General features: G+C 48.7%; 2 protein-coding genes across 2 annotated transcripts; one reads left to right on the top strand and one right to left on the bottom strand.

The window, feature by feature from the left end:
• Nucleotides 1-6,132: 6,132 nt before the first annotated feature.
• On the bottom strand, nt 6,133-7,383 carry ACTL9 (actin like 9). Its single transcript, XM_010966845.2, has one exon. The coding sequence runs from the start codon at nt 7,381-7,383 to the stop codon at nt 6,133-6,135; it is 1,251 nt and encodes a 416-aa protein (XP_010965147.2).
• Nucleotides 7,384-11,908: 4,525 nt separating this feature from the next.
• On the top strand, nt 11,909-12,850 carry OR2Z1 (olfactory receptor family 2 subfamily Z member 1). Its single transcript, XM_010966961.1, has one exon. The coding sequence runs from the start codon at nt 11,909-11,911 to the stop codon at nt 12,848-12,850; it is 942 nt and encodes a 313-aa protein (XP_010965263.1).
• Nucleotides 12,851-13,068: the final 218 nt, after the last annotated feature.

Here is a 13,068-nt window from a genome sequence, read left to right as displayed (position 1 = left end):
TGATTCAGAATTCTACTAGTTCATAAGGGCAAGCAGTGAGAAGTTTCCTTCTCCCCCTGATGCCCAGGCATCTTGGTCACCTCCCCAAAGGCATCATCAATCCTCCATGAAGGTGATAGCATCCCCAAAGGAGTGAAAATTGGTTTGGGGAATGTGTGCAAAAAAAAATCTATTTTTATGTATAGAGATGTACATAGAGTATATAAACAAAATTAGGAGTTGGGGATTAACAGATACACACTACTATATATAAAATAGATGAACAACAAGGACCCACTGTATAGCACAGGGAACTATATTCAACTTCTTATAATAAACTATAATGGAAAAGAATCTGAAAATGTATGTGTACATATGTATGTATGTGTACATATGTATGTATATGTATAGCTGAATCACTTTGCTGTACACCTGAAACTAAAATTGTCAATCAACTACACTTCAATAAAAAATAAAATAAAAAAAGAGTCTATAAACAGATACACAGTAGATCTGTGGTATTAAACTTTTGTTAATTAAGTAAAAAATGTCTAAAAATGATGGCACCTTAGGGAATAATAATAAAGTACAGCTTGAGAAACTCTGGCCTAGAAGCAGCCACCACTCAGATTTCTTGTGAGATCTAGAAATATTCTAGGCATTTTCAGGCAAATATCTACATTTCCATTTTTCCTGTTTTTACATAAATGGTAACGTACTACTGGGGGACTTTCTTTTCTTTTCTTTTTTTCACTTAAACTGTATCTTGGCTCATGATCACTCCATGTCAGTGAACACACCTTTCTGGGTCCTTTTTCAGAGCTGCATACTATTTCCCTATGTTTCCATGAAATGTAACCAGTTCTCATGGACATTTTGCCACCATAAAGTGCTGCAGTGTACAATGGATAACTGCATTTACTGTCATTCACATAGGAGTGATTGTATCAGAAGGAGAAATTCCTAGAAGTGTGATAGCTGGGTCAGAAAGTGTATATGTTTCTCATTTAGGTAGATATTACTACTTATTCTGCATAGCGGTTGGACCAGTTTCCTTTCTTATCATCAGAGTAAGAGAGTGCCAGTTTCCCCGGAGCCTCACCAACGTGGGGTGTTATCAAACCTTTCGATCTTTGTCAATCTGATGGGTTCAAAATAGTATTACAGTATAGTTATAATGTTCATTTCTCTTATGAGGTTGCAAATCTCCTGTGACTAATAACTGTTTGCTTTTCTTTCTCTGTGAGTTCAAGATTCATATCCTTTGTTAAATTTTCCATGGACTGAATTGTAATATTTTCCTTCTTGATTGTTTCTGAGCTCTTTATATATTATGGACATTGTCCCTTTGTGTTGTGAGCTATAGTTGCCACTTGTCATTTGCCTTTTAAATTTTATTTAATTTATTAAATTTTTAAAAAATTTATTTTAAAAATTTTATTTCATTTCTCTTGATATTGTTTGCGTGACTTTTACCTTGTAGATTTTTTTCAATGTTTACATGAAATCAGCTGTTTTTATTTTTCCTTTTATGGCCTCAGAGCTTTGTGTCATACTGACAAGGAGGGGTACCTTTGGTAAGACAGGAGGTTGGAAGGAGCATTCTGAATAGAGGGAATAGCAGGTGCAAATTCTGAGGTATATTAGTCAGGGTTCTTCAGAGAAACAGAATTGATAGGATGGATATGTAGAGAGAGAGATTTATTTTAAGGAATTGACCCATATAACTGTGGAGGCTGACAAATCCAAAATCTCAAGGGTGTACCGGCAGGCTAGAGACCCAGGAAAAGAGTCTGAAGGGAGTCTGCTGGAAGAATTCCTCCTTTCTTGGGGGAAGCCAATCTTTTTTCCTGTAGACCTTCAACTGATTAGATGAGGTCCACCCACACTATCAAGGAGTAATCTGTTTTCCTCAAAGTCCACTGATTTAAATGTTAATCTTATCTAAAATGTATCTTCTTAGCAACATCTGGACTGGTTTCTGACAAACATCTTGGCACCATAGTCTCACCAAGTTGACACACAAAATTAACCATCACAAATCCACACGTTGTCAACTTGCCACACACATCTCCTTAAACCATACTTAATCTGCAAATAAAGGCAATAAGAAGATTGTGCTTCCACCTGACATCCTACAACCGAAAATGCATTAACGCTTTCCCCAGAAAGGGAGATAAAGTCCTTAAGTGATATCTACCCTTCTCTTTGCCATTCTGTAATTGAAATACTATGACATAATGTTACTAATACTTAAATACTTTGCTATAAAGTCAGTACATCTTATGTTAACACGATATGGAGGGAAGAGAGGAAGAAAGCAAATATATTTCCTTAATACGTACGTAATATATATATGTGTATATTTATGTACTAGACACACATATTTATAACAAAACAAGAAAGGAATACTCATGAAAATCACAGTCCTCACTGGTCACGTGGTCGTGGCTGGTATTGATAACTACCTCTCAACCCACTTGGGGTGCCCATATATCTCTTGGCTTGCTAGGGCTGTCATCACAAAATCTGTAACAGACGATGTGGCTTAAACAACAGAAGTTCATTTTCTCACATTTCTGGAGGCTAGAAGTACAAGATCCAGGTGTCGGCAGGGCTGGGTTCTCCTGAGGCCTCTCTCCTTGTTCTGTGGATGGCCGTCTTCTCCCTGTGTCCTCACAGGGCCATCCCTCTGTGTTGTCTGTGATACTTTCACCTTTTCAATAAGGACTAGTTGCTTTGGGGCCCACCCTAATGTCTTCATTGTAACTTAACCACCACTTCAAAGAGCCTGTCTCCAAATAAAGTCACATTCTGGGCTACTGGCGTCTAGGGCACCACCATACCAACATATGAATTTGGGGGGGGGGCACAGTACAATCCATAACAGTGTGTTGGAGGGACAGAAAGGTGACAAGTGAGACGGGGGTGAGGGTGGACGGAGGGAAAGCCAAAGAGAGGTGTGGGGAGATCAGTAGAGGGTTCAGAGTTGCCTAAGAACTTGGGTTTGGTTTTCCGCCAGAGTGCCCTGGCTACATTTTGCAAAAATCTCTCTGCAAGGGTCTTCCGGAGGGTGAGAGGGGTGACTGGGACACCAGAGACGAGGCTCCCACGATCTTCCAGGTGAGCAACGAAGGAACTGGGCTGAGGTGGGAGGGAGGGGAGTGGGTGGATTTGGGGGCATAAGAAGGAAAAAACTTGTGGGTCAGTATGCGGAACAGGTGGAAGTTGTTGGAAATAGTGTGTCTGGAAAAGAGAAGTGACCAGCCCACTTTTCCTGGTCAGACCTTCCAAGGAGGGTCTGGTAGGCAGAGACTCCATTTTTTTTTTAATTTAAAAAATTTAATTTTGATTTATTGTGGTAAAGCACATAACACAAAATTTATTATCTTAACCCTTTTTGATTTAACTTTTTTCTGGTGGAGGCCCTGGGGATTGAACCCACAACCTTGTGCCCAAGAATTTCTTGTTCACTGGGTTTCCTTAGATTTCAGTGCAGTGCCAGGCATGTAGTGACTGGCCATTGAATGTTTGTGTGAGGGATGTGTGAATAACTTTAAAGCCAGAGATGGAAGAAGTTGGGGATATTGGACTTGAGAGATAGCAGGCTCTAGGTGTGTATGTGGGCCCGGGTGGGGGTGGGGCTCAGGGTCTCCCGTGCTCTCAGTGCTCAGATGGGGGTGGCAAGCAGAGTGAGAAGGTTTACCTACGACTCCTGGGAGGAGATGAGGTTTCTAACAACAGACCTGAGGTAGTGAGCTCCCCATCCCTGGGAGTGTGCAAATGGGAAGGGCACGTTTCCAGAGGGTTGTAGAGAAAATTTCTGTCCCAAGGGAGGTTTGGCGCTGGGGAAAATTTAGTCTGGTCTAAATGAGAGTCCTTTGGGTTTCCTAGCAGCCCAAGGGTGGCAGGACTTTCTGCATCCTCCTCGCTTCCGGTAGCATCTGAGACTCAGCCTGTCCCGCACTCCTTCTGTGTGTGTGGCTGGCAGGGCTCTGACGCGCTGGTGCAGGGCGAGTCTCCCTGGAGGTCTGGGATGCCTGGTTTGCTGTAGCCTCGGTAGTTCTAAATTTGGCCCTGCCGCCAGGGGCCTTGCGCTCGGAGGTGCTGCCCCCTGGTGGGAAGAAGGAGCAGTTCCCTTCACTACCTTGGAACCTCCTGGGAGTTCTTGCTGATTCTACAGGTTGAGGATGCCTGCAGCAGGCAGGAGGGGAGGCAAGTGGGGGGGGGGGGGGGTGTCCAACACTGCATGTTTGTGATCTGGAAATCTGAGACTGTCCTCAGCTAAGGATCACCCATTGGCCCTGGGATGGGGCTAGAACCACTGCCAGGATGCAGTGGGACAGGGTGGGTGGGCATAGCCAGGGCCTTCACTGCTCCCCACTCCCCTCCATTGTGTGATGGCAGTTACTGGGGATGCATGGGGTGGGTTCAATGCTCCAGGAATATACTACTTTCCATTCTGGAAATTCCTGCATAAGAACCAGTGCTGGCAGGTGAGTCAGAGAGAGAAAAACATCAAATGAGCAAATAAAACCCCAAAACAAAGTCAGAGACACATAGAAAGGCTCAGGGAAAGACAAAGACAGGCAGCCTGTGAGCGATGCTCAGTACATACTGACTGGCGGAAGGGATGCATGAATGATCCCTTGGACTTGGGGAGAAGAGGGCCCAGAGTGAACATGGATAAGCTTGGGTGGTTCAAGCTTATTTTGTTGAGACACTGGGAGGATGTCTCCAGGCTGCTGGCCAGAGGTCCTGATGTTCATTGAGCAGGGGTGGGTGGCATAAAGGCAGAACAACCTGCCTCCAGCAGGGGCCAGGGTGGCCAAGGATGAAGGCAGAGGGAGGAGAGAGGACCCAGGGCACCCTGTGGGAAGAATGCCCAGCCCTCAATTCTGAGAGAGGCCTCATAGGGCATCCTCAGGGCAGGTCTCAGTTAGAAAACCCTGGGCATGGTGTATTGGAATAGGCTGACAGAGGTTTGGGGAGATGGAGTGAACTTAGAACAAACTACTAGCAGAATGGAGGGAGATGGGGATGGACAGCCCAGGACAATTGGCTCCTGGGGACTTGTGTGGGGGCATCAGGAGGGAGCCAGTGTCCAGGTGGAGCCCCCACCATGGGTATCTATCTGCCTCTGGGTCACGTTGTGCTGGGCAGCCCTTGTGAATGTCACTGGCTATGGGTGTCTCAACCAATGAGATGGGACCTGGGGATTGGTCCTGGGGGATGGGTTTCATCCGGGAAATCTGAAAACCCCAGGGTGGGGTGTCCTGGGGCTCACCATGGGGCAGCCCGGGGAAAGTGTCTTTGGGGAGGGAGTTGGTGGGTTCAGAACACAGGGGCTGGCCTAGGGCATTAGTGGGGTCATCACACGTTGGTCCTGGGGGCCAGAACCTTCCTGGGAGGATTACAGGGGCTGAGGAACAGGGTCAGGAGATGCAATAAGAGACCATGTGGAGTATTTCTGGGGGAGATACAGAGCAAGGGAGTGGGCTGAGAGCAGAGGGGCCATCCTGGGGGTTGGGTATCAGAACATGGTGTTCTGTGGGGGTACAGGGGGATGATTTGTGGGAGTATCTGGATGGAAGCAGTCTGGGGAAGCAATCACTGGGGAGGGCAGAGCTTAGAGGGTGGATCTTGGTGGTGGGTGTACAGATTCAGCACTCATGGGGCGATGTCCAGAATATCAGGGTGTCAGAGAACTTTGGGTAATGGACCAGGGATACCAGTGAGGGGATGGATTTGGGGTGCTCAGAATCACGAATGTCTTTGGTGTGGGCTTGGGGAGGGGAATCTCAACCTGAGTGCCTTGCGGTCATGGGAGAAGGGTGAGACAGGGTTAGGATACGGAGGTGTCTGGGGGGACTTGCCATGGGGGAGGTGGGTTAGGGAGTCACAACTGAGGTGTCTCAGGGGGTGGATCATGGGAAGTGAGCTGAGGCAGGGCAGAAAGAGGGATGTCTTGGAAGGTAACCAGCCATCAGGGAGGTGGGCAGGGTGGGTCCAGGAGTGGACCTGGCCCGGCGTGGGGGTGGGGGTGGGGTAGGTCGGGGTGGGGGTTGGGGGGAAAGGCAGGACATCGGAGCCGGCTAGGCAGCAGAAGCTTTACTGCGCATAACTCCCACCCACACCCACCCCTGCCCCTCGTCAGTAGCACTTGCGGTACACGATGTGGGGCCCCTGCTCCTCGTACTGCTCCCGCAGGACCCAGCAGGACTGGAAGGCACGCAGCGAGGCCAGGATGGAGCCCCCGATCCACACGGAGAAGTTCCTGCTGGGCTGGGCCGCCACCACCACGTGGGCCTCCGGGGGCACACTGCGCAGCAGCTCAGCGCGGAAGCGGCCCTCGAACCCGGAGAAGAGTGAGGAGCCGCCGCAGAGCAGCACGTTCTGGGCCACGTCGGTCCGCACCTCCAGGGGCACCTTGTGAAGACTCAGCTTGGCCATGGTGGGGATGCCCACGGGCGACAGGCCTGGGATCTCCGGGGGGCTGAACAGCAGCTCCGGGCATTGGAACAGCTCCTTGCCCAGCGTGACCGTCCGCCCGTCGGGCAGCTTCAGGGTCTGGCGGCATTCCAGTTCCGGCCGGGTCTGTTCCTTTAACAAGTCGGGGGCCACGTAGCAGTAACGGTGCTTGATGTTTTCCACCGTGTCCAGGTCCTGCTGCCCCAGCGGCAAGCCAGAACCAAGCAGCATCTCCGCCAGGAAGGCGGTCAGGTGGGCGCCCGCCAGGTCCAGGCGCTCTGTGGCGTGGGGCAGATTGTAGCCCTGGAAGACGGGCACTGTGTAGGTGACCCCATGGCCCGTGTCCACCACCAGCCCGCTGACCCGCCCGTGCGCGTAGACCGACAGCACTGACTGGGAAGCCACGTACATGGCGGGGGAGTTCAGCGACTCGAAGGCCACCTCCACCAGCTTCTCGCGGTTGGTGATGGGGCTGAAGGGTGGGTCGGAGAACAGCAGCGGGTGGTCCCGGGTGGCCACGCGGAGGTCGTGCTCCAGCATGTGGCGCCAGATGAGCTCGGCCGCGTCCCAGTCCACCACGATGCCGTTGCGCACCGGCCGCATCAGCGTCAGTTCCGGGCGCGTGCGGGCTGCCTCCCCGATGAATGTCTCCAGCACTGGCTGCCCCGTGGTGGCCGGCTTCTTGGGCTGGCAGCCCACGATGGTGGCCACGGTGTAGGTGGGCCGGGCCTGCCCTGCGAAGCCCACCTTACAGGTGCCCGTGCCCATGTCGATGACCACCGCCCCGGTCTTTGGGGGCAACCTGTCGCCCACCATGGAGGGGGGATCCAGCGGCAGGGTCTTGTTCACCAGGATTGAGCTGGGGTTCAGGCCAGGCTTGGGGTCCTCTGGGGAGGGCTGGGGCTCCGGGGGGTCGCGCTGATTTGTATCCATGGTTGCAAGTGTTTGGATGGGCCGCTTGGCAAGGCTGGCAGCTTTCCTCTGGGGTGTGGGGGGTGGGGCGGGGCCCGGAGAGAAAAGGTTGAGGCTGGGCCTGGGGCAGCATAAACAGAGAGAGGGAGAGGGGGCCCGGCGGGTGGTCTATGACATCACTCTGCCCGCTGCCCACTTCAGAAGACCTCACAATGCAGAGTGAGGGTGAGGGGTAGAGGTGGACCCCTCCCTGCTCCAGAAAGCTCCCAGGGTATTTACTTTTGTGGGTGCCCCTCCCTGACCCTCCCAGTGCCGCCGGCTTTGGAGGAGGAGGGGGTAGAGGGTTTCTGAGGAGGAACCTCTGATCCAGCTCCCTGATCCAGAACTCAGTGAGACCCAGGTATCCTCTTGGTGCTTTGTCTTGAAGCTATTTATAGTGTAGTACCTGAGAGGTGGTCTCAGGCCTCCTTAGAATATTAAAATATTCTTCCTTAGAATATTAACCAGAAAGGAGTTGGCTTTAGGGTGGCTGTCTGGTTTCCAAGAGGAAACAGAAGCCAGCCCCAGTGGGGGATGGGGCAAGGAGAGGCACTGACCCTTCAACTCTTCTGCTCTTCCTGCTTCCTGGAACAGTCTCCCCATCCCATTCCTTTTGCCCTTCAAATCTCAGCAGGATACCACCTCCTCCTGCAAGTCTTCCCTGGTTTCCCCTCCCTCTCTCCACTACACGATGGTGGTAGGAGGTGTCTACTTTCACTCCAGGGACTTCATCTACTTCTTCTTGATGGAAGCGGGTATCCATTGGATACAAAAAGGGGCTGTAATTGTAGATAAAAGGAGGAGAATTTGAGAGGAAGAAATTGCCTCAACCAAGGACCGTGGGCTCCAGAACACATTGGGAGTTGCTTCAAAACCTGTTTTTGGTGCTGGTAGGTATGACCTTTTAGTTAAAACGAATGAATGAATTAAAATTTGTTTGTGTGTATGTGTGTGTGTGTCTTTGTGGGGAGTGCTAGAAATTACCGGGACTAGAAAGGCTTCATTTCCTAATTGTGTCTTGATTTACTATCCTGGCCAAAGAGCAAGGTTGAGTTTTCATTAAATTAATTATTTTGTTTGCGGTCTAATACATGTTTTTGGAAATGTCCATTTACTTATTTGTTTATTGAGAGTTTGGGCACTTCCTTCTAGGTTTATTGAGATGTAATCCACATGTAACAGTGTCTAAGTCTAAGATGTACAATGTGTCAATTTTTAAAATTTTATTTTTTTATTGAAGTGTATTTGATTTACAATGTTAATGTCAGGTGTACAGCAAAACGATTCAATTATACACATACACACATATATACTGGGAAGATGATTTCATGATAAATATGAACTCCAATTTGTAAGGTCTGGATGTACAGTGTGCTGAATGGAGAAACTTTATCAGACTCAGGTAGAAAGCACTGAGATCGATTACTAATGTCTGCCGTGGAATAGAGTGGTGGCACGGCACAAGGAATTTGTGATAGTTAATCTACTATATATCAAGCACTTAAAATAGGTCACTTATTCCTGCATCTACCCTGGTTCCATCTTGTTGCCACCTGTCTGACTCATTTTTTAAAAAATTATTTATTTATATTGAGGTATAATTGACATCTATCATTATATTAGTTTCAGGTGTTCAATATAATGGTTCTATGTTTGTATGTGTTGCAAAATGCTCACCACAATAAATCTAGTTCACATCTGTTACCATTCATAGTTACAAAATTTTTTTCTTGTAATGAGAGAACTTTTAAGGTTTACTCTCTTAGCAAGTTTCAAATATGCAATGCAGTATTATTAACTCCAGTCACCTGACATTAATTTTATTACAGGAAGATTGTACCTTTTGACCCCTTTTAGCTTTGGTTTGAACAACAGTCTTGATAGTTCTGCCTTGCCCTTGCCTTTGACTTCTTGCAGTGGGCATCCCTGTTCAGAGTAGGCTGGCTCTCTGATCTCCGCCTTTAACCCTAGCTCTGTCCATGAACATGCAATAAACTCATGACACTAGAACCATCTGTGTCTAGACCATTGTATCTCCTGAGTCTTTGAGGCCCTTCATAAATGGAGTTTAGAAGAAGTATCCTGACCCAGGGAAGCTGCCTCCTAGCTGTTCCACTATCATCACTGCCTCACTATTTAATGCAGAAGAAATATCTAGGATATTTGATTTTTTTTTTTTTGAGCGTTTGTAGTAATGAATTCCCATATCTCCTCCTCCTAATTAGATCCAAACAGAAAGACTTGACTGTCTCTATCCAATTATCCACATCACTCCTGCCCATCCTTCCTGTGGTTAAGAGATGAGTAAACGTTTTCCCATAATCCTTCAGGGACAATCCAAATATCAAGGGCTCTCGGCTTCCACTGCAACTAATTTTCTCTCTAGTGGAAAGGGAGACCCCGAGGGGTGTCTGATGCAACAGCTCTCCCTGGGGCCTCCATTTCTAGATGATGACTTCTGTCTCTGCATAAACAGAGGAAGCCCTGGTTAAGCCCATTATGCTGAAACCCAGGGAGGTTTTATCAGGGACTATCCTGGAATGAGAGATGTTGACATGCTAATGAGGTGTTGAGAAAGGTCCCTCACTCTACATGTGGACCCTGGTAAGAGGGGGTGTGAACTTGGAACCCAGCCTTGTGGTGGTCTTGGGGATCCAGGCATGATTTAAAAATTAGACATTAGTAGAGGGATGGATGTGCTCTATTCCTTCTGCCTGGAAAAACTCCCTTGCCTAGCTGCCAGGAAAGCCCCTACCTGATCTTCAAAACTCAGCTCCAGTGCCTCCTCTGTGAAGCCTTCGCTGAGCCCACCCCAGGCAGAGTTTCATCCCTTGGGTACCCAAAGCATCATGCATGTGTGTCTATTACACTGATAATCAGACTACTCTGAAATGCTTGCTTTCCCGCTCAAACTCTAAATTCCATAACTGTAGGACTCAGTTATCTTACTTTCTTACATCACTGACTGACTTTGAAAAACGTTGCCAGGGAGGTAGACCATTCCATTTTGTGTTGGATTTCACTGTTAGAAAGCTCTTACTTAGGGTGAACCACAGCTAGCCTCACTAACATCTACCTCCTGGTAGTGGGAAGCAATTGGTTCTACTGCATCCCTCTCATAGAAGCTCTTCAAATATTAGGTCACTTATTGCAAGAGGCTTCCCTAATCATGCCCAGTGGTATCCCAGCCATTTCCTACAGAATGTCCTACGTACTTCCCCTATCCCATAGATCTTGCCCGTTTATCTCCTTGTTTGCCACTGATATCCTGAGGAGACTGTGAAGTTCAGGGAAGCAAGGACTGCTTGGGTGATTCATCTCTATTGAATGCCTTATGCCCAACTCAGTGTGTGACTAATTTTGTTGAATATATGGCTGAATGGTAGCTTGGGGTGAATGATAGGAAAATCAGAATGGTAGATAATTAAAGACAATCTTGAAGGCCATCTGAGCAAGAATAGCAGCTTTAGGACAAAGAACTTCAGTGAGACCCTCAATACAATCCATTTGCCCTTAAATGGCTAGTCTTGTTGCTTCTCTAACTAGCTACAGTTGGGAATGCACATTCTTTTGGTCCTGAATTGTTCAGGGTTGGAGTCTTGGGTGATGTATGTTTAGCCAGGGAAATCTGGGTTTGCCTGGGGACTTGGAGATTGCCAAGGGAATTAAGTATTCCTAATGTAAGTATGCAGCTCCTGCTGGTCTGGGGTCATCTTTCTTGTCTACCTCATTCACTCAGGCAATATTTATTAGATATTCACATTCTTCTAGGCCTGGTGTCTAACCTCAGTCCTTGAAATTGAGTCAGACTACCTGTAGGTCACTTCTCTTCCATCCAATGCAGTGAAGCCACCAGTAATAGCTGAGCTCATTGATAGCTGTTCCCCCAATCTAACCCCCAGGCCGTTTGACTCCCAACCTCCTGTCATCCAAGTGTCTCTCTGGCTCACAATCTCTCGATTCTGATCCTCAAATTGACCACAGTGCTGGCCCATCACAGATTTCTCTTTGTTCCAGATTCTCATTCAGGTATTTGGACCCAGGCCCTTCTCTTTCTTTTCTTGCTTGGTTTGTGGCTTGAGCTCCATCATCCTCTATTTCACCTCCAAGTCTTTTTAGACTCTCACTTATACTCTGGCCTCAGAACCTTTGGGATAACAAGTATTGAAATGTTATTCTGGGGCTATGTTACTGCATTTGGACTTGGACCCTGAAATTGGGGCTACAAGAGTCAGTGGGTATCTCTTGACTGGGGTGTGGCCAGGTATCTCATTCAGTGATGCAAGTGACTGCTCTCCCATCCCATGCCTGTGTCAGACACCACTAAAAGATTATGGCTTTCCCATCTAATTTTAGCTGTGATCTCATAACTCAAGATGGTCCTCCAGACAGCCACTACCAACCCATGCCCACTGGCAAATGGGATGAAACTTATTTGCCATCCCCATTAAGACTTCTTGCCATAGGTCTCCTGTTCTTCCTGCAGCAAAGGTATGTTATGTAAAACATGGGGGATGTGAACCAATCAGTGGCCTCTGACTTCATTCTGGTGGGCCTCTTCAGTCGTTCAGGTTCACATCAGCTACTCTTCTCCCTGGTGGCTGCCATGTTTATCATGGGACTTCTGGGCAACACTGTCCTGCTCTTCGTGATCCGCATGGACTCCCGACTGCACACACCCATGTACTTTCTGCTCAGCCAGCTCTCCTTGTTTGACGTTGGCCTCTCCCTGGTTACCATCCCCAAGATGGCATCAGACTTCCTGCAGGGAGAAGGTTCCATCTCCTTTGGGGGTTGTGCGGCTCAAATATTCTTCCTGACTCTGATGGGTGTGGCTGAGGGCATCCTCTTGGCCCTCATGTCCTATGACCGTTACGTTGCTGTGTGTCACCCCCTGCAGTATCCTGTGCTCATGAGGCGCCAGGTGTGCCTGGTCATGGTGGGTTCCTCCTGGCTGGCAGGTGTGCTGAACGCCTCTGTCCAGACCTCCATCACTCTGCATTTCCCCTACTGTGCCTCCCGCACCGTGGACCACTTCTTCTGCGAGGTGCCAGCCCTGCTGAAGATTTCCTGTGCGGACACCTCCGCCTACGAGCTGGCGCTGTCCACCTCGGGAGTGCTGATCCTGGTGCTTCCGCTTTCCCTCATTGCCAGCTCCTACGGCCACGTGTTGGGGGCCGTTCTACGCATGAGCTCAGAGGAGGCCCGAAACAAGACTTTCACCACCTGCTGCTCACACATCACAGTAGTGGGACTCTTCTATGGAGCAGCCGTGTTCATGTACATGGTTCCGGGCGCCTACCACAGCCCCTACCAAGACAACGTGGTTTCCCTGTTTTACAGCCTCGTCTCTCCCACGCTCAACCCCCTCATTTACAGTCTGAGGAACCGGGAAGTGCGGATGGCTTTGGTCAAAGTGCTCAGCAGAGCTGGGCTCAGGTCAAAGTGATGACCACAGAGGGAGCTGCGGGCGTGATCCCAGTGGTCCTCCATCCCACCCATCTCTCCAAAGCACCCATCCGCGGTGCAGCTGCGCAGGCCTTATGTCCAAGGCTAAGGGTCTACCCAGCTTCTTCCCACTCTCTGACTAGCTGGGCTCATGTTTTCTCCCATGGACTTGTGGAACGCAACAGCAGCAGTTCCATATTAAAAGGAAATATGCTTCCA

The sequence above is a fragment of the Camelus bactrianus genome, chromosome 22, assembly GCF_048773025.1.
Source record: "Camelus bactrianus isolate YW-2024 breed Bactrian camel chromosome 22, ASM4877302v1, whole genome shotgun sequence".
NCBI lineage: Eukaryota > Metazoa > Chordata > Mammalia > Artiodactyla > Camelidae > Camelus > Camelus bactrianus.
The sequence above is the reverse complement of the archived record's forward strand: the minus strand, read 5'-3'. Positions and strand labels throughout refer to the sequence as shown.